Raw genomic sequence first — 20,021 nt, 5'->3', positions numbered from 1 at the left:
AACTTTCAGCTTCAAAGCAACAATCCCTTATTAGGGGTTTTATCTCAAAAGCACTTTCATGCCCTTTCAGTAGATCCCAAACACTAATATGCATTTTCATAAATCAGAGATGGCTAAAAATGAGCTAAAGTCAAATTTTACTTATTCATTTTAAACAAACGTTCAATGTGTTGAACAATATATGTGAAAGAACTTTAAAAACTGGAATAAGATATGATACTATTATTTGGACACTAATTTGCTTTTTGTCGTATGACAATTGCAAAGTAAACCAAAAAAAAATAACCCTAAGGTTTATTGTGATTTTTCTAATTGGAAAATCCAAAAGGAATTCATGTTTTTAAACTGACAATGAACAAAAGACCATTCAATTCAAATGCATAAACCTCTTTTTCTTCTATTATAAGTGCCATTATGGAAGTTAGAAGCTTTTTCTAACCCAGACCTTAACAAGTTAAAATCAGAAAACAGTATCATGGAAAGTTAATTTTAAAGCTAATTCTCCAATGCTGAGTTCCCACCAAAGTAGCAATATCATACAATTAAAAGAATACCATTGGTAGAAGAGAACCTTAAACCCTCCCCACCCCACCTTAACATGTTTTGGAAACACTTACTTGACTGTTTTCTGATTTTCTTAGAATCCTATTGCAGTTTGTTATCCAAGTAACTAGGGCAAAAATATTTAAACAACTCTGAGCTGTCATTCTGATATATTTTCCAGGAGTCTGAATTCTTTCTTGGGCTACAGCTAATGGCCACATGTCAGATTTACTTGAAATATATCCAAATCCTCAGTGTGTAGCAAGTAAACATTTACTCTTCAGTAATTCCTCATTTTATGCAGACTACCAATAAAGTCATCAAGATTTATAAATTTTCCTCCCAAAATGCTACACCACCACTAAACACTATCCCTCAAAGACTGATAAGAGGAAAATGTTACCAACAGTGTAGACTCAAATACTGAAAAGAGTTTTCAAAGAATACTGCAGAAGGTACGAGTCTTTCTTTGAAGTATTTAAAAATTGGGCAAATTCTACCTTCCTGGGTGTTTTAGGTTAGTTTTTTAGTGCCCAGGGGAAAGAACTGGATGACCTGTCAAGAGTGGCAAAATTGTTTACATTTGATTTTTAAAAATCCAACCTTGACAAGGTTGTAGAAAAAAAAGTACTCTCATACACTGTTGTTGGGAATGTGCATTGGTATAATCTTTTTGAAGAAAATGGGGCAATATCCATCCATTTTAAAATACGTACTATCCTCTGACAAGTCCACTGTTTGGAATTTATCCTATGGGTATACTTGAAAAAGTATGCAAAGACACAGAATGGCTAGTGCAACATTGTTTGTAATAACAAACTTGACATAACCTATATGTCTACCCATATGTGAATCACTAGGTAAATTTCTTATAATCAGAATACTATGCAGGCATTAAAAAGAATAAAGACTAGCTATAAGTGATAATATAGAAAAAATTTTAAGATGTAAGTAAAAAAGCAGTCTATAATGTGATAAATATACACATATACAAACATACATTCAGAAAGACTATAAATACACATATACATATGTATTTGTATAAGCATAACAATTTTTGGAAAAATACAAAAGAAATTTTAAAAGGGGTTGACTCTGAGGAATAGAACTAAACCTAAGGAGAAAGACAAATACTTGTTAGATGTTAAAATTTGTCCAGCACAGGGAACTCTACTCAATACTCTGTGATGACCTATGTGGGAAAAGAATCTAAAAAAGAGTGGATATATGTATAACTGACTCACTTTGCTGTACCGCAGAAATTAACACAACACTGTAAGTCAACTACACTCCACTAAAAACTAATTTAAAAAATGTTAGGGCTTCCCTGGTGGCGCAGTGGTTGAGAATCTGCCTGCCAATGGAGGGGACACGGGTTCGAGCCCTGGTCTGGGAAGATCCCACATGCCATGGAGCAACTGGGCCCGTGAGCCACAATTACTGAGCCTGCGCGTCTGGAGCCTGTGCTCCCAACAAGAGAGGCCGCGATGGTGAGAGGCCCCCGCTTGCCGCAACTAGAGAAAGCCCTTGCACAGAAACGAAGACCCAACACAGTCATAAATAAATAAATAAATAAATAAAAAAGAACGTGAATTTCTAAAAAAAAAAAAAAAATGTTAAAATTTGTCATCCAGCTATAATATTAAAAAGCATATGACAACCCTTTGGAGCACTATTTGGCAGTTTCTTATAAAGTTAAACATATGCTGCCCTATGACTCAGCAACTTCACTCTGAGTTACTAACCCAAGAAAAACACAAAAGGTATGTCCACAAATAGTCTTGTACAAAAATATTTATAGCATCCTTATTCATAATACCCCTAAACAGAAAAGAACCCAAATGCCCATCAACAGAAGGATGGGTAAACAAACTGATATATTTAAACAATAGAATACTATTTAGCAATAAAAAAGAATGAACTCCTGATACAAGAAAATTTTTGATAAATCTTACATTCTACTGAGTTAAAGAATCCAGACACAAAAGAGTACATATACACACTATATTGTACCTTTTATATGAAGTTCAAAGATCAGCAAAACTAATCTACCACGATAGAAGTCAATAAGTCTTAGCTTGGTTGGGGGGCAGGGTTGGAGAGTTAGAGAGAGGTGATTGAGGGGAGTCGGGGATTTACTGGAAATAGATACAATGGAACTTTCTGGGGTGATGGAAATGTTCTAATGTCTTGTTTTGGCTGGTAGTTACATGGATGTACACAATTGTCTAAACCAATCATCCATTTAAAGATTACAATTCAATGGTTTTTAGTATATTCAGAGATAAGTGCAACCATCACCACAATCAATTTCAGAACATATTCATTACCTCAAAAAGAAATTCCATACTCTTTAGCTATCTCTCCCAATCCTAGGCCACTACTAATCTGCTTTCTGTTTCTACAGATTTGCCTATTTTGGACATTTCATATAAATGAATCATGTAATATGAGGTCTTTTGTGACTGCCTTCTTTCACTTAGCAAAATGTTTTCAAGGTCCATCTATGTTGTAGCATGTATCATTACTTCATTTCTTTTATGGCCAAAGAATATACCACTGTATGAATATACCACATATTGTTTATCCATTCATCAGTTGATGACAGACATCTGGGTTGTTTCCACCTTTTGGCTACTATGAATAATGCTGCTATAAACAACTGTTTTTGCTAGAACTGTGCATTTTATTTTATGAAAATTATACCTCAATTTTGAGAAAGAATATGGATATGAAAAATCATATTGTTACAACAAATCATTATTTCTGAGTGTTTTAGTGGATGACAGAACAAAAATATCTCGGAATGGCCAACAAGTCAATTATAATAAAAACATGTTCTTTCAGAGGAGAAAAAAGTTATGTGTCAATAACAACAACTAACATTCATCTCCTGAAGAAAACAGAAGTTTCCTATATGAGAGTGAGGAAGCTGTCTGAGAGGAGAATTTAAATCACTGTCTCAAATGCAAACTGTAACTCTTTAAGGCTTCAATGGCCATACCATAGAAATATTTATTATCACCCTGACTTCTGTACATACCATTAGCAACAAAATCAACACTGAAGTATGACCTCATTCTTTTGAGGGATAAAGGAAAAGGGTTAGTCTATTTACCAAAGGCAGAGCATAGTATTAAAATAATGTCTGTGTAGTATTGGGCACAATATTTACATAGTGAAATTGGTGCCTTGAGGCTGTCATACTAAAAGGAAAATTATTTTCTTTACAAATTAACAATGTTCTTTTCCTGAAATGGTTATAAATTATTTTTCATACTGAGATACAAACAAGTGCTTTATTACTAGCAACAGTTAACTGGATCCATTTTGGCTTTCTTTTGTAGGAATGGTGGGAAGAGAATACTAGCAATTACTGTTTTTTTTCTCTCTTTTGGGGACTCACATATTTACTCATTTGATCCACAGCACAACCCTATTAGGTAGATACTATATTTTATTCCTATTTTACAGATAAAATGACTAGGCCGAAAAGAGTGAAGAGGTTAAGATCAAAGCCATGACTTCATTCATATAGAACATACACCTGCAATTGAGGTACACCCTCTATGTATCCCTTTCCAGTCACAGCCACTGCTCCTAACAGTTTAACTGCACTGCTGTTGCTACTTTCTCACTTCTAATTCTTTCCAAATTCCCATGTGCTTCCGTGCAAAACATTTCACTAAAATTGCTCCAAGGTTGCCAATGACTTGATAATAGCCAAATCCAAAGGACACTCTTCACTCTTCATCCATCTAACTTTTCTGGCCTGACCTCTAACTTCTGAAACATTCTCCTCCCTTGGATAACTGACCATTTCTTCTCAACATTCTTAAACGTCTCTTCTCCACCGACACCTCTAATTTTTATACTCCTTAGGGTTTTATACTTGACCTTTGTGCTGGGTGGATTTGCCAACATGGTATTCCACATAATATTTCTCTGATTAAGAAGCTCATTTAACAGCCTAAATAAATGAAATGCAGGAATGGACTCCTGCTTACAGCATGCACTGGGCTTACCATGTATTCTATCACCCTGAAGCAGTTGGTCTGATAGAATAATATAAAAGCCTTTTGAAGACTCAATAATGGTGCCAGCAACACTTTGCAGGGCTGGGGAAATATCCTCCAAAATGTGGAACATGCTCTGAATCAATGATGCTGTTTCTCCATAGCCAGGATGCAAAAAGGATCAAAGGATAGAAAAGGGAGCAGTTCCTCTCACTATTATCCTGAATGATCCACTAGCAACATTTTATTTGCCATTCCTGAAACTTTGGGCTCTGCTGGTTTAGAAGTCTTAGACAAAACAGTGGTTACACTGAACTGGAAGCAGAGACTGCCACCTGGACACTTAGGGTTCTTCATGACACCGAACTAATAGGCAAAGAAGGGGATTTATTGACTGGGGTGACTGACTTGATTATCATGGGAATATTGGGTTGCTACTATCTAACGAGGACAAAAAGGATTAGCTTGGAACCCAAAAGTACTATGGGGTGCCTCTTAATACTGTCATGTCTTGTAATAAAAGTTAGTTTACTACAATAACCCAAAGAAGCAGGACTGCTAACAGCACAGACTATTCAGGAATGAAGGTTTAGTTTATTGCACCAGATGAGAAACTACAAATGAGGTACTTACTAAGGGCAAAAGCAGCATAGAATGGGTAGTGAAAGAAGGAAATTACAAATACCAGCTATCACCACCTACGAGTTGCAGACATAAGAACTTTAATAGTGACAAGTAGCAGAAAAAGGACTTTAACAATTTAACAGGACTATCTTCCTTGCTTTGACATAAATATATTTGTATATATTAACCAAACTGCTTTTGTTTTCCTGTCTTCCATTATCTATCATCTAACATAAATGTATGTTAACAGAGATTAACTTTTTTTACACTTTCCTTTTTAGGGCAGTTTGAGGTTCATAACAAGATTTAGCAGAAAGTACAGAGATTTCCCATATTCTCCCTGTCCCCACTACGTGCATAGCTTCCCTCACTATCAACATCCTGCCCCAGAGTGGATCATTTGTTACAACTGAAGAACCTACATTGACATATAATTATCACCCAAAGTCCATAGTTTACATTAGGGTTTGCTCTTGGTGTTGTATACATCTGACAAATGTAAAATGACACAGTCACTATTAAAGCATCATAAAGAACAGTTTCACTGCCCTAAAAATCCTTTGTGCTCTACCTAGTCAACCCTCCCTTCTCCAACTGCTGATCTTTTTACTGTCTCCATAGTTTTGCCTTTTCTAGGATATCATATAGTTGGAATCATATAGTACGTAACCTTTTCAGAGTGGCTTTTTCACTTAGCAATATGCATTTAAGGTTCCTCCATGCCTTTTCATCACTTGATAACTAAATTTTGGGGAAGGGCTGAATAGCATTCCATTTTCTGGATGTACCACTGTTTATTTATCCATTCACCTAACGAAAGACATTTTGGTTGCATCCGAGATTTGGCAATTATGAATAAAACTGCTATAAACATCCACGTGTAGGTTTTTGTGTAAATAAGTTTTCAACTCATTTGGGTAAATGCCAAAGGAGTACAACTGCTGGATCCTATGGTAAGAGGATGTTCCATTTTGTAAGAATCTTCCAGCATTTGGTGTTGTTGCTGTTTTGGATTTTGGAGATTTGAATAGGTATGTAGTAGTATCTCATTGCTGTTTTAATTTGCAATTCCTTAATGACATATGATGTTGAGGATCTTTTCATATGCTTATTTGCCATTTGTATATCTTCTTTTTTTTATATATTTTATTTTATTTATTTATCTTTGGCTGCGTTGGGTCTTTGTTGCTGCGCACGGGCTTTCTCTAGTTGCGGCGAGCGGGGGCTACTCTTCCTTGAGGTGCACGGGCTCCTCATTGCAGTGGCTTCCCTCATTGCGGAGCACAGGCTCTAGGCGCGTGGGCCTCAGTAGTTGTGGCTTGCAGGCTCTAGAGCACAGGCTCAGTAGTTGTGGCACACGGGCTTAGTTGCTCCACGGCATGTGGGATCTTCCAGGACCGGGGCTTGAACCCATGTCCCCTGCATTGGCAGGCAGATTCTTAGCCAGTGCACCACCAGGGAAGCCCCTGTGTATCTTCTTTAGACAGGTGTCTGTTTGGATCTTTTGCCCATTTTTAAATCAGATTGCTCATTTTCTTATTGTTTACTTTTAAGTCTGTGGCTTCCCTTCTCATTCTCTTGAACTTTAGTCTTTTTTAATCCCTCTATTTCTCCATTATTTCCTTCTTTTGTGTTAAATAGTATTTTCTAACGTACTATTTTACTCCTTTGTCATTTCTCTTACTATGTATTTTTTAGTTATTCTCTTAGTGGCTGCTCTAGGGATTACAATTCACATTTTAATTTATAGCAATCTAGTTCAAATTAATACTGACTTAATTTCAATAGCATACACAAAAAATTTGCTCCTATATAACTCTCTGCCCTCCTTCCTCCTTTGTGTTATTGTCATACAAATTATATCTCTATCCATTGTATAAAGCAACTCAGATTATTGCCCTTTATAGTTGTATTTTAGATCAGATAGGCGAGGGGGAAATGTGACAAACAAAAAAATACACTTATATTGTCTTTTATATTTACCAAGGTAGTTACATTTACCAATGCTCTTTCTTTCTTCATGTGCTCTCTATTTCACTGTCTAGTGCTCTTTCATTTCAGTCTGAATGACTCTCTTTAAAATTATTTCTTATAGGGGAGGTCTGTGATAATTTTCTCAATTTTTTTAATCTAGGAATGTCTTAACTTATTCATTTTTTAAAGGTAGTTTCACTGAATACAGAATTCTTGGTTGGCAGCTTCTTTCATCACACTGCCTTAATGGTTACAGAAGATAAATCAGAGGTGAAGTCTTATTGGGGATCCTTTGTACATGATGAATCACTTCTCTGTTGTTGCTTTCAATATTCTCTTTGTCTTTTGCTTCCAATGGTTTGACTATGTGTCTAGGTGTGGGTCTTTTTGAGGTATTCCTACTTGTTAAGTTTTTTGGATATGTATATTCATGTTTTTTCTTCAAGTTTAAGGAGTTTATCAGCCCTCACTTCTTCAAATATTCTTGTTGCCCCTTTTTTTCCTCTCCTCTCCTTCTGAGACTATTAGTATGTATATGTTGCTACACTTTGCTGATGTCCCACAAGTCTCTGAGGCTCTGTTCATTTTTCTTCATTCTTTTTTTTTTTCCTGTTTTGCAGACTGAATAATCTCAATTGACCTATCTTAAAGGTCACCAATTTTTTTCTTCTGCCTGTTCAAATCTGGTATTGAGCCCCTCTAGTAAATTCTTCATTTCAGTTACTTTTCTTCTCAATGCCAGAATTTATTTGGTTCTTTTCTATAATTTCTATCTAGTAATTGATACTCTCTGTTTGGTGAAACATTATTATACTTTCTTTTACTTCTTTACTATATATAAAGAAGTAAAAGAAAGTATACTTTTATACCTTTACTTCTTTGAACATACTTAAACAGCTGATTTAAAGTCTTTGTCTAGCAAATCCAATATTTGGGCTACCTCAGTTTCTATGGACATTTCATTCACCAGCTTCTTCTTTTAAGCTTCTTTTTTCTTTGGTTAATTTGTTGTTTGCTCCAGTTGTTATCGGCATCTCAGGCAGCTATGCTGTTAAACAGTTGTTGCTGATTATTCTTGACAAATGACTCTGAGGAAAATACTGTTTACACTGGACAAGTTCTCTGTCAGGTTACATAAAGACAAGCTTTTTGAGACTGGTTTACCAGGGAACTTCCAGACAGGTCAAATAAGGACAAGTCTCTGAATATGGGGCTTTGAAAGAGCTCCAACTCCATTTTGACTCCTCCAGTGCTGGGTAAAATGCTAGTTTTCACCATGATTGCAGGCTGTTGGTTTTCAAGGCTACCATGGAGCTGGAGAAAGGACTGTTACCAGAGCAAGTAAAAAATGCCACAAAGCTTGCTGTTCTTACAGGATAACGCTGTTGACTTGTTTTTAATAAATGCTCCCCCAGATCGTTGTAAGCCTTTGGTTAATTTCCAAAGTTCTGAAAAAGTTGATCTTGACAATTTCTGCAAGTGTTCTTGGTAATTTTATAACAGAGTATTTTCAGATGTGGTTATTCTGCCACTCTCAGTAACATCACTCTCGTTCACCTCATTTTAAGATTACTTTTAAAGACATTAAATTATTTAAAGCAATAATAATAGTATATTGTGGGGTTAATAATATATTTAGAAGTATGTGTATGACAATAATAGCACAAAGGATAGGAGGGGGGTACATGGAAATATGCTGTTGTAAAAATCCCTTACATTATAAGTGAAATCGTATGACATTATTTGAAGGTAGACTACAGTAAATTAAAGACGGATGTTGTAAATCCTAGAGCAAACACGAAAAAAAAAAAAAAGAGAGAGAAAACGAAATAATTCAATAGAAGAGAGAAAATAAAATACTAAAAAATACCCATTAATAAAAGATATTATGAAAGACAGAAAAGAACCAAAGAACAGACAGGACAGAAAACAAATAGCAAGGTGGCACATTATACTGCAACTGTATGTGCCTGTCTACCTATCTCTCTCTTATGCTCTATCTATGTATACCCATTTTCTCTACTAGATTATAAACTTACCTAATTTGAGTGATAAACAGAAACAAGCCAAAGTTAATTGCTGTAATAAATACACTATAAATTCTAACTTCTCTATTTTGGAATTTGTGATAATTTATAAAATTTTACTTAATATATAAGACACTATGAAAAAATACAAAACTCACCTGTCTTCATAAAATAAATCTCAGAATTTTAGTGCTAAGTTATTTCAGAAACCATTTTGCACAATTTCATTTTACAATTAAGGAAACTCAAAGTGACTATCTGACTAATTGATAATTAATCAAAAGCGTCACATGGCCAGTCAGCAGTAGAGCCATAGTAAAATTCTTATTTCATATCTTTTAGTCCAGTTCTCTCAAGAGAAAAAAATTTCTATGCAACACCAACCACATATGCAACTATATATAAATAACGTGCTTATTTCAAATGATTCTTATCTAGCAGATCTAGAAACATCTTGTTAAATTGTACACAAATTTTAAAATAATCAAACATTTTAAAATGCCTATTGTTGCATTTAGAGTTTCAACTAATTCAAATTCTCATCAATTAATCAAGATTATTGAACTATACTACACTTAACGAAAATCGAAGATACCGTGGCTAAATAATCATTTAAAACACTGGCTACCAAAATCAGAGAATACAATCATTCATTCAAATCCATGACCAAATCATTCACACTTATGCCAAAAATGACTGAAAAATTATAAAATCTGTGTGTATTATTACCTGTAGCTCCAAGTGGGTGTCCCTTTGAAATCAATCCACCACTAGGATTTATGACCCACTTTCCTCCATAAGTATTATCTCCTCTATCAACCAGTTTCCCACCTTGACCTATAGAAGGAAAAATAATGTTCATAAATGTTAAAAATAACATCGGAACAAATATATGTTTGTTTTTTTAAACTTACAGATAGCCAAGGATTTCCTGGAGCAAACATTTCTTTTTTTTTTTTTTTTTTTTTTTAATTTTGCTTGTGGCCTTTTTTCAAGTTTATTTGTTTATTTTTGCTGTATTGGGTCTTCGTTTCTGTGCGAGGGCTTTCTCTAGTTGCGGCAAGCGGGGGCCACTCTTCATCGCGGTGCGCAGGCCTTTCACTGTCGCGGCCTCTCTTGTTGCGGAGCACAGGCTCCAGACGCGCAGGCTCAGTAGTTGTGGCTCACGGGCCTAGTTGCTCCGCGACACGTGGGATCTTCCCAGAGCAGGGCTCGAACCCGTGTCCCCTGCATTGGCGGGCGGATTCTCAACCACTGCGCCACCAGGGAAGCCCAAACATTTCTTGATGGCTCAAACTAACTTCAAGTTGATACAAGCACTTCTAAAAGTGAGGTAATAAACACTGAGTAATAAAGGCTTATATTTTCAGAACAATTCCTGCATAAAACAAAGCTCCTATTAGCTCCTAAGAGCTTTCTGCTTCCAAAATTGCTACAAATATAATCAAGATTCAGAGAACCAGAAGAAAAGCACTGAAATGGATATAATACTGTAAAATAATATTAGGTTTAAAAATTCATAATTTTGCCAAAATGTATTCATTTCCATTTCAACTGTACTATTACATTCTATTGGAGAGGGACAGAAAAAAAAAAAAGAGTGCTTTCATGAAATGAAGGAAAATGACTAAAAATACCATTGAGTATAAATGTAAGCTTAAAAGAAAAAAATTACATCACATGCTTGGCAGCTTCAACATTCCTATCAGTTCCCTGGTCATTCTTCCAGGTGGTTAAGAAGTAAATAAAAATGCATGTACTGTATAAAATATTCTTCCAGATGATATTTCTGGTAATGAGAAGTGGAATCTCCAAATGATGATAATGGTGGTGGTGGTGTTATCAGAGGTGGCTAACAGCTTTTACGTACTCACTCTGTGTCAGGCCTTGTTCTCATTATTTTATGTATATTTACATAATTTAATTTAATCCTCAACCCTATGAAGTAGGTACTATCATTCCCATTTTACAGATGAGGAAAGAGACACATAGATATTAAGTAACCAGTCTAAGGCCAAAGCAGGGGACCTAGAATACTCAGGCAGCCTGGCTCCATAGCCTGTGTTCTTGGCCAACACATTTTATTGCCTTCAAAAACAAGAGCGTTTCTCTACTGGCAAAATGAAACATACTAATCACAGAATTTTAGATGACTTAACACTTTTAATTTGATTTTAAATCCAGGTTGTAGATTAAAAACCATCCATTGAGACATTCTTCTATTTTCTGATGTGTTTCTAACATAGAACCTGATACAAGGTTCTAGTCATAACAAGTAAACTATCTGCTATTACTGCTTTCATATTGTTAAATATTGTCACTGTATCGAGTAATAGCAGATTGAACACAAACCAACCCCAAGAAGTGAATAATTTACTGCATAATTTTCCATAATACATACAATCCTATGAAGTATCAGAATATTCCACTGGGGAGTTAACATTCCAGAAGACCTGCTTTATAAGAAATGCTAAAGTAAATTCTCTAGAAAAATCTGGATCAGCAAGAAAGAGGAAAGAACAACAGAAATAATAAATATCTGGGTAAATATAAAGGACTTTTTTCCTCTTAGGGTCTTTAAAATATGTGCAACTATTGAAAACAAAAATTATAACACTGTCTTTGGGAGTTTTTTTAATGTACATAGATGTAATATATATGATAATTTAAAATAAAGGTGGGTGTAAGGCAGAAAGAAATTGGTTAATGGATGTATATGTTTGCAAGGTTTCTACATTTTATGTGAAGTGGTACAATATTAACGCTAAGGAGACCCCCTACAGCGGTGGTTCTCAGCCCAGAGAAATTTTGTCCCCCAGGGGACATTTGGCAATGTCTGGAAACATTTTTGATTATCACAACTGTGGGGGTAGGTACTACTGGCATGTAGTGGGTAGAGGGCCAGGAATGCTGTTAAACATCCTACAATGTCCAAGCCCCACAAAAAAGAATGATCTAGCTCAAGTATCAACAGTATTAAGGTTGAGAAATCCTGCAACCACTAAAACAAAACTAAACTAAACAAAAACTAAGCTAAGAATAAACAGATATGGCCAAAAAGCCAATACATACTAAAATGTCATACTAAAAATATTCAGATACTCCAAAAGGCAGCAGGTGAGACAGAAAACAGAGTAACAAAAAACAAAGGGACAAATAGAGGAAACAGATAATAAAATGGTCAACCTAAATCCTACTATATAAATATGTAATTACATTAAATGTTAATGCTCTTTAAATCACACTGCCCAACAGAAATATAATGCAAATCACATATGTACTTTAAAATTTTCTAGTATATATTTTATTTAATATATATTTTATAATGTTTAACCCAATATATCCAAAATATTTTCATTTCAAAATGTAACCAATATAGGGACTTCCCTGGTGGCACAGTGGTTAAGAATCCACCTGTCAATGCAGGGGACACAGGTTTGATCCCTGGTCCAGGAAGATCCCACATGCTGTGGAGCAACTAAGCCCGTGTGCCACAACTACAGAGCCTGCGCTCTAGAGCCCACGTGCCACAACTACTGAAGCCCACGTGCCTAGAGCCTATGCTCTACAACAAGAGAAGCCACCGCAATGAGAAGCCCGCACACTGCAATAAAGAGTAGCCCTCGCTCACCGCAACTAGAGAAAGCCCACACACAGCAACGAAGACCTAACACAGGCAAAAATAAATAAATTTTTTAAAAAATGTAAGCAATATAAAAAATTATTAATGAAATATTTTATATTCTATTTTTCATATTAAGTCTTCAAAATCTGATGCGTACTTCATACTTACAGCACATCTCAATTTGGACCAGCCACATTTTAAGGATTCAATAACCACATAGAGCTAGTAGCTACTGTATTAGACGACACTCCGTTAAACACTCCGTTAAAAGGCAGAAACTGACAAAGTCGATAAAAAATAATACAATACTGCCTACAAGAGACACACCTTAAATAGACAAATAAATAAATAAGTAAATAAATAAATAAATAACCCAAATAGGTCGAGAGCAAACGGATAGAAAAAGATATATCATGTAAAGAGTAAGCATAAGAAGGCTGGCATGCTATGTTAGTCAGATAAAAGAGATTTCTAGACAAAGAATATAACCAGAGATAAAGCAGAATGTTTCATAATGAAAAAAAAACACAACTCATCAGGAAGACATAACAATTATAAATAAGAGAGCCTCAAAATAAATGAAGCAAAAATTGATAGAACTAAAGAAAGAAAGAGATAGTTCCACAATTGTAGTAGGAGAGTCTAACACCCCTCTCTCAGCAAGTGATAGAGCAAGTCAAATAAATTAGTAGAGACACAGAAGGTCTTAAAAATTCTATCAATCATCTTGATTTAATTAACATATATAGAACACTACATCTAACAACCGCAGAATCTGCATTATTTTTCAAGCGCATAAGTTCACCAATATATACCATATGCTGAGCCATAAAGTAAATTTCAATTAACGTAAAAGGATCAAAATCAAACAAAGCGTAATCTCTGACTACAGCAAAATTATAACAGAAAGCAATAACAACAAGATACCTAGGAAAATTCCAAATACCTGGATATTAAACAGCACACTTCTAAATAATTTACAGGTCAAAGACAAAATTAGACATTAAAGGGATATTTTAAATATTTTGAACTAAATGACAATGAATATATCAAAATCTGTGGAATGCAGCTAAAATACTGCTTAGAAGAAAACGTATAGCTTTACATACTTACACTAGAAAAGGAGAAATATCTAAAATAAATGATCTAAGGATCTATCATAAGAAACTTAAAACAAAACAAAACAAAAAAAAGTAAACCCAAAGTAAGTTAAAGTAAGTAAATAATAAAGAGCAGAGATCAGTGAAATGGAGGGGGAAGAAAAGACAGTAACAAAGGCAAAAGCTGAATCTTTGTAAAGCTCAACAAAATTGACAAATTTCTAGCTAGACAGATGAAGGAAAAAAAGGAGAAAGAACAAAAACCATCAATATCAGGAATTTAAAAAAAAGGTTATCACCATAGATTCTATAGACATTAAAAGGATAATAAGAGAATACTTTGAACAACTTCAGTGAACAAATTTGGCTACTTAAATGAAATGGACAATTTTCTTGAAAAATATATCTTATCAAAATTAATAGGTACAGGAAGAAACAAAAATTATAGATCAGACCTTCAAGATGGCGGAGGAGTAAGACGTGGAGATCACCTTCCTCCCCACAAATACATCAGAAATACATCTACATGAGGAACAACTCCTACAGAACACCTACTGAACACTGGCAGAAGACCTCAGACTTCCCAAAAGGCAAGAAACTCCCCGCGTACCCCAGTAGGGCAAAAGAAGAAAAAGAAAAAACAGAGACAAAAGATAGGGATGGGACCTGCACCTCTGGGAGCCAGCTGTGAAGGAGGAAAAGTTTCCACACACTAGGGAAGGAAGCCCCTTCACTGTTGGAGACGGGGGGTGGCAGGGGGGGAAGCTTCGGAGCCACGGAGGAGAGTGCAGCAGCAGGGGTGCAGAGGGCAAAGCGGAGAGATTCCCACACAGAGGATTGCTGCCGACCAGCACTCACCAGCCCGAGAGGCTTGTCTGCTCACCCAATGGGGCTGATGGGGGCTGGGAGCTGAGGCTCAGGCTTCGGAGGTCAGACCCCAGGGAGAGGACTGGGGTTGGCTGCATGAACACAGCCTGAAGGGGGCTAATGTGTCACAGCTAGCCAGGAGGGAGTCCGGGAAAAAGTCTGGACCTGCGTAAGAGGCAAGAGACCATTGTTTCAGGGTGCACGAGGAGAGGGGATTCAGAGCACCGCCTAAACGAGCTCCAGAGACAGGCGCAAGCCACGGCTATCAGTACGGACACAAGAGACTGGCATGAAATGCTAAGGCTGCTGCTGCAGCCACCAAGAAGCCTGTGTGCAAGCACAGGTCACTCTCCACACCTCCCCTCCTGGAAGCCTGTGCAGCCCGCCACCGCCAGGGTCCCGAGATCCAGGGACAACTTCCCCGGGAGAACACACGGCATGCCTCAGGCTGCTGCAACATCACACCGGCCTCTGCCACCGCAGGCTCGCCCCACATTCCATACCCTTCCCTCCCCCAAGCCGGAGTGAGCCAGAGCCCCCTGATGGGCTGCTACTTCAACCTCGTCATCGTGTCTGGGCAGGGAACAGACATCCTCAGGCAACCTACATGCAGAGGCGGGGCCAAATCCAAAGCTGAACTCCAGGAGCTGTGTGAACAAAGAAGAGAAAGAGAAATCCCTCCCAGCAGCCTCAGGAGCAGCGGATTAATCTCCACAATCAACTTGATGTACCCTGCATCTCTGGAATACCTGAATAGACAACGAATCATCCCAAAATTGAGTCGGTGAGCAATGGTAGACTTGGGGTTTGCTTTCTGCATTTAATTTGTTTCTGGTTTTATGTTTATCTTAGTTTAGTATTTAGAGTTTATTATCATTGGTAGATTTTTTTATTGATTTGGTTGCTCTCTTCCTTTTTTTTTTATATATACATATATATTTCTTTCCTCTTTCTCTTTTTGTGAGGGTGTATGTGTATGCTTCTTTGTGTGATTTTGTCTATATAGCTTTGCTTTTACCATTTGTCCTAGGGTTCTGTCTGTCCGTTTTTTGTGTGTTTTTTTTGTTTATTTTTTTTTAGTATAGGTTTTAGCGCTTCTTATCATTGGTGGATTTGTTTTTTGGTTTGGTTGCTCTCTTCTTTCTTTCTCTCTTTTATTTTTAATACTTTTTAATTTTTAAATTTTTAATAATTTTTTTATTTTTTATTTTAATAACTTTATTTTATTTTCTTTCTTTCTTTCTTTCTTTCTTTATTCTCACTTTTCTTCTGAGCCGTGTGGCTGACAGGGTCTTGGTGCTCTGGCCGGGTGTCAGGCCTGTGCCTCTGAGGTGGGAGAGCTGAGTTCAGGACATTGGTCCACCAGAGACCTCCTGGCTCCACGTAATATCAAACGGCGAAAGCTCTCCCAGAGATCACCATCTCAACACCAAGACCCAGCTCCACTCAACGACAAGCAAGCTACAGTGCTGGACACCCTATGGCAAACAACTAGCAAGACAGGAACACAACCCCACTCATTAGCAGAGAGGCTGCCTAAAATCTTAATAAGGTCACAGACACCCCAAAACACACCACCGAACGGAGTCCTGCCCATCAGAAAGACAAGATCCAGCCGCATCCACCAGAACACAGGCACCAGTCCCCTCCACCAGGAAGCCTACACAACCCACTGAACCAAACTTACCCACTGGGGGCAGACACAAAAACAATGGGAACTACGAACATGCAGCCTGCAAAAAGGAGACCCCAAACATAGTAAGTTAAGCAAAATGAGAAGACAGAGAAACACACAGCAAATGAAGGAGCAAGGTAAAAACCCACCAGACCAAACAAATGAAGAGGAAATAGGTAGTCTACCTGAAAAAGAATGCAGAGTAATGACAGTAAAGATGATCCAAAATCTTGGAAATAGAATGGAGAAAATATAAGAAACGTTTAACAAGAAGCTAGAATAACTAAAGAGCAAACAAACAATGATGAACAACACAATAAATGAAATTAAAAATTCTCTAGAAGGAATCAATAGCAGAATAACGGAGGCAGAAGAACAGATAAGTGACCTGGAAGAAAAAAAAGAAAGAAATAACTACCACAGAGCAGAATAAAGAAAAAAGTATGAAAAGAATTGAGGACGGTCTCAGAGATCTCTGGGACAACATTAAACGCACAAACATTCAAATTATACGGGTCCCAGAAGAAGAAGAGAAAAAGAAAGGGTCTGAGAAAATATTTGAAGAGATTATAGTTGAAAACTTCCCTAATATGGAAAAGGAAATAATCAAGTCCAGGAAATGCAGAGAGTCCCATACAGGATAAATCCAAGGAGAAATACACCAAGACACATATTAATCAAGCTATCAAAAATTAAATACAAAGAAAAAATATTAAAAGCAGCAAGGGAAAACCAACAAATAACATAATACAAGGAAATCCCCATAAGGTTAACAGCTGATCTTTCAGCAGAAACTCTGCAAGCCAGAAGGGAGTGGCAGGACATATTTAAAGTGATGAAAGGGAAAAACCTACAACCAAGACTACTCTACCCAGCAAGGATCTCATTCAGATTTGACAGAGAAATTAAAAACTTTACAGACAAGCAAAAGCTAAAAGAATTCAGCACCACCGAACCAGCTCTACAACAAATGCCAAAGGAACTTCTCTAGGCAGGAAACACAAGAGAAGGAAAGACCTACAATAACAAACCCAAAACAATTAAGAAAATGGTAATAGGAACATACATATCGATAATTACCTTAAATGTAAATGGATTAAATGCTCCAACCAAAAGACATAGACTGGCTGAATGGATACAACAACAAGAACCATATATATGCTATCTACAAGAGACCCACTTCAGACCTAGGGACACATACAGACTGAAAGTGAGGGAACAGAAAAAGATATTCCATTCAAATGGAAATCAAAAGAAAGCTGGAGAAGCAATTCCCATATCAGATAAAATAGACTTTAAAATAAAGACTATTACAAGAGACAAAGAAGGACACTACATAATGATCAAGGGATCAATCCAAGAAGAAAATATAACAATTGTAAATACTTATGCACCCAACATAGGAGCACCTCAATACATAAGGCAAATGCTAACAGCCATAAAAGGGGAAATCGACAGTAACACAATCATAGTAGGGGACTTTAACACCCCACTTTCACCAATGGACAGATCATCCAAAATGAAAATAAATAAGGAAACACAAGCTTTAAATGACACATTAAACAAGATGGACTTAATTGATATTTATAGGACAGTCTATCCAAAAACAACAGAATACACTTTCTTCTCAAGTGCTCATGGAACATTCTGCAGGATAGATCATATCTTGGGTAACAAATCAAGCCTTGGTAAATTTAAGAGAACTGAAATCATATCAAGTATCTTTTCCAACCACAATGCTATGAGACTAGATATCAATTAGAGGAAAAAATATGTAAAAAATACAAACACATGGAGGCTACACAATACACTACTAAATAACCAAGAGATCGCTGGAGAAATCATAGAGAAAAGAAAAAATACCTAGAAACAAATGACAATGAAAACACAACGACCCAAAACCTATGGGATGCAGCAAAAGCAGCTCTAAGAGGGAAGTTTACAGCAATACAATCCTACCTCAAGAAACAAGAAACATCTCAAATAAACCACCTAACCTTACACCTAAAGCAATTAGAGAAAGAGGAACAAAAAACCTCCAAAGTTAGCAGAAGGAAAGAAATCATAAAGATGAAATCAGAAATAAATGAAAAAGAAATGAAGGAAACGGTAGCAAAGATCAATACAACTAAAAGCTGGTTCTTTGAAGATAAACAAAATTGATAAGCCATTAGCCAGACTCATCAAGACAAAAAGGGAGAAGACTCAAATCAATAAAATTAGAAATGAAGGAGAAGTAACAACTGACACTGCAGAAATACGAAGGATCATGAGAGATTACTACAAGCCACTATATGCCAATAAAATGGACAACCACGAAGAAACAGACATATTCTTAGTAAAGCACGACCTTCCGACACTGAACCAGGAGCAAATAGAAAATAAAAGCAGACCAATCACAAGCACTGAATTTGAGACTGTGATTAAAAATCTTCCAACAAACAAAAGCCCAGGACCAGATGGCTTCACAGGCAAATTCTACTGAACATTTAGAGAAGAGCTAACACCTATACTTCTCAAATTCTTCCAAAATATAGTAGAGGGAGGAACACTCCCAAACTCATTCTACGAGGCCACCATCACCCTGATACCAAAACCAGACAAGATGTCACAAAGAAAGAAAACCACAGGCCAATATCACTGATGAACATAGATGCAAAAATCCTAAACAAAATACTAGCAAACAGAATCCAACAGCACATTAAAGGGATCATACACCATGATCAAGTGAGGTTTATCCCAGGAATGCAAGGATTCTTCAATACATGCATATCAATCAGTGTGAAAAACCATATTAACAAACTGAACGAAAAACCACATGATCATCTCAAAAGATGCAGAAAAAGGTTTCAGCAAAATTCAACACCAATTTATGATTAAAATCCTCCAGAAAGTAGGCATAGAGGGAACTTACCTCAACATAATAAAGGCCATATATGACAAACCCACAGCCAACATCATTCTCAATGGTGAAAAACTGAAACCATTTCCACTAAGATCAGGAACAGGACAAGGTTGTGCACTCTCACCACTATTATTCAACATAGTTTTGGAAGTTTTAGCCACAGCAATCAGAGAAGAAAAAGAAATAACAGGAATTCAAATCAGAAAAGAAGTAAAGCTGTCACTGTTTGCAGATGACATGACATAGAGAATCCTAAAGATGTTACCAGAAAACTACTAGAGCTAATCAATGAATTTGGTAAAGTAGCAGGATACAAAATTAATGCACAGAAATCCCTTGCATTCCTATACACTAATGATGAAAAATCTGAAAGGGAAATTAAGGAAACACTCCCATTTACCATTGCAACAAAAAGAATAAAATACCTAGGAATAAACCTACCTAAGGAGACAAAAGACCTGTATACAGAAATCTGTAAGACTGATGAAAGAAATTAAAGATGATACAAACAGATGGAGAGATATATCATGTTCTTGGATTGGAAGAATCAACATTGTGAAAATGACTATATTACCCAAAGCAATCTACAGATTCAATGCAATCCCTATCAAACTACCAATGGCATTTTTCACAGAACTAAAACAAAAAGTTTCACAATTTGTATG

At 36.4% G+C, this 20,021-nt stretch overlaps 1 protein-coding gene across 2 annotated transcripts in view; it reads right to left on the bottom strand.

Moving 5' to 3' along the window:
• SCP2 (sterol carrier protein 2) overlaps nt 1-20,021 on the bottom strand; it is a 148,679-nt gene that overhangs the window by 69,141 nt on the left and 59,517 nt on the right. For both annotated transcript variants that reach the window (XM_036866648.1, XM_036866655.1), the window contains one exon: nt 9,914-10,021. In XM_036866648.1, coding sequence (XP_036722543.1) covers nt 9,914-10,021 — 108 coding nt within the window. The remainder of the gene's footprint in view (nt 1-9,913; nt 10,022-20,021) is intronic.

This window comes from Balaenoptera musculus, chromosome 1, assembly GCF_009873245.2.
Source record: "Balaenoptera musculus isolate JJ_BM4_2016_0621 chromosome 1, mBalMus1.pri.v3, whole genome shotgun sequence".
In the NCBI taxonomy this organism is placed as follows: domain Eukaryota; kingdom Metazoa; phylum Chordata; class Mammalia; order Artiodactyla; family Balaenopteridae; genus Balaenoptera; species Balaenoptera musculus.
This window is presented reverse-complemented; position numbering and strand designations above follow the sequence as displayed.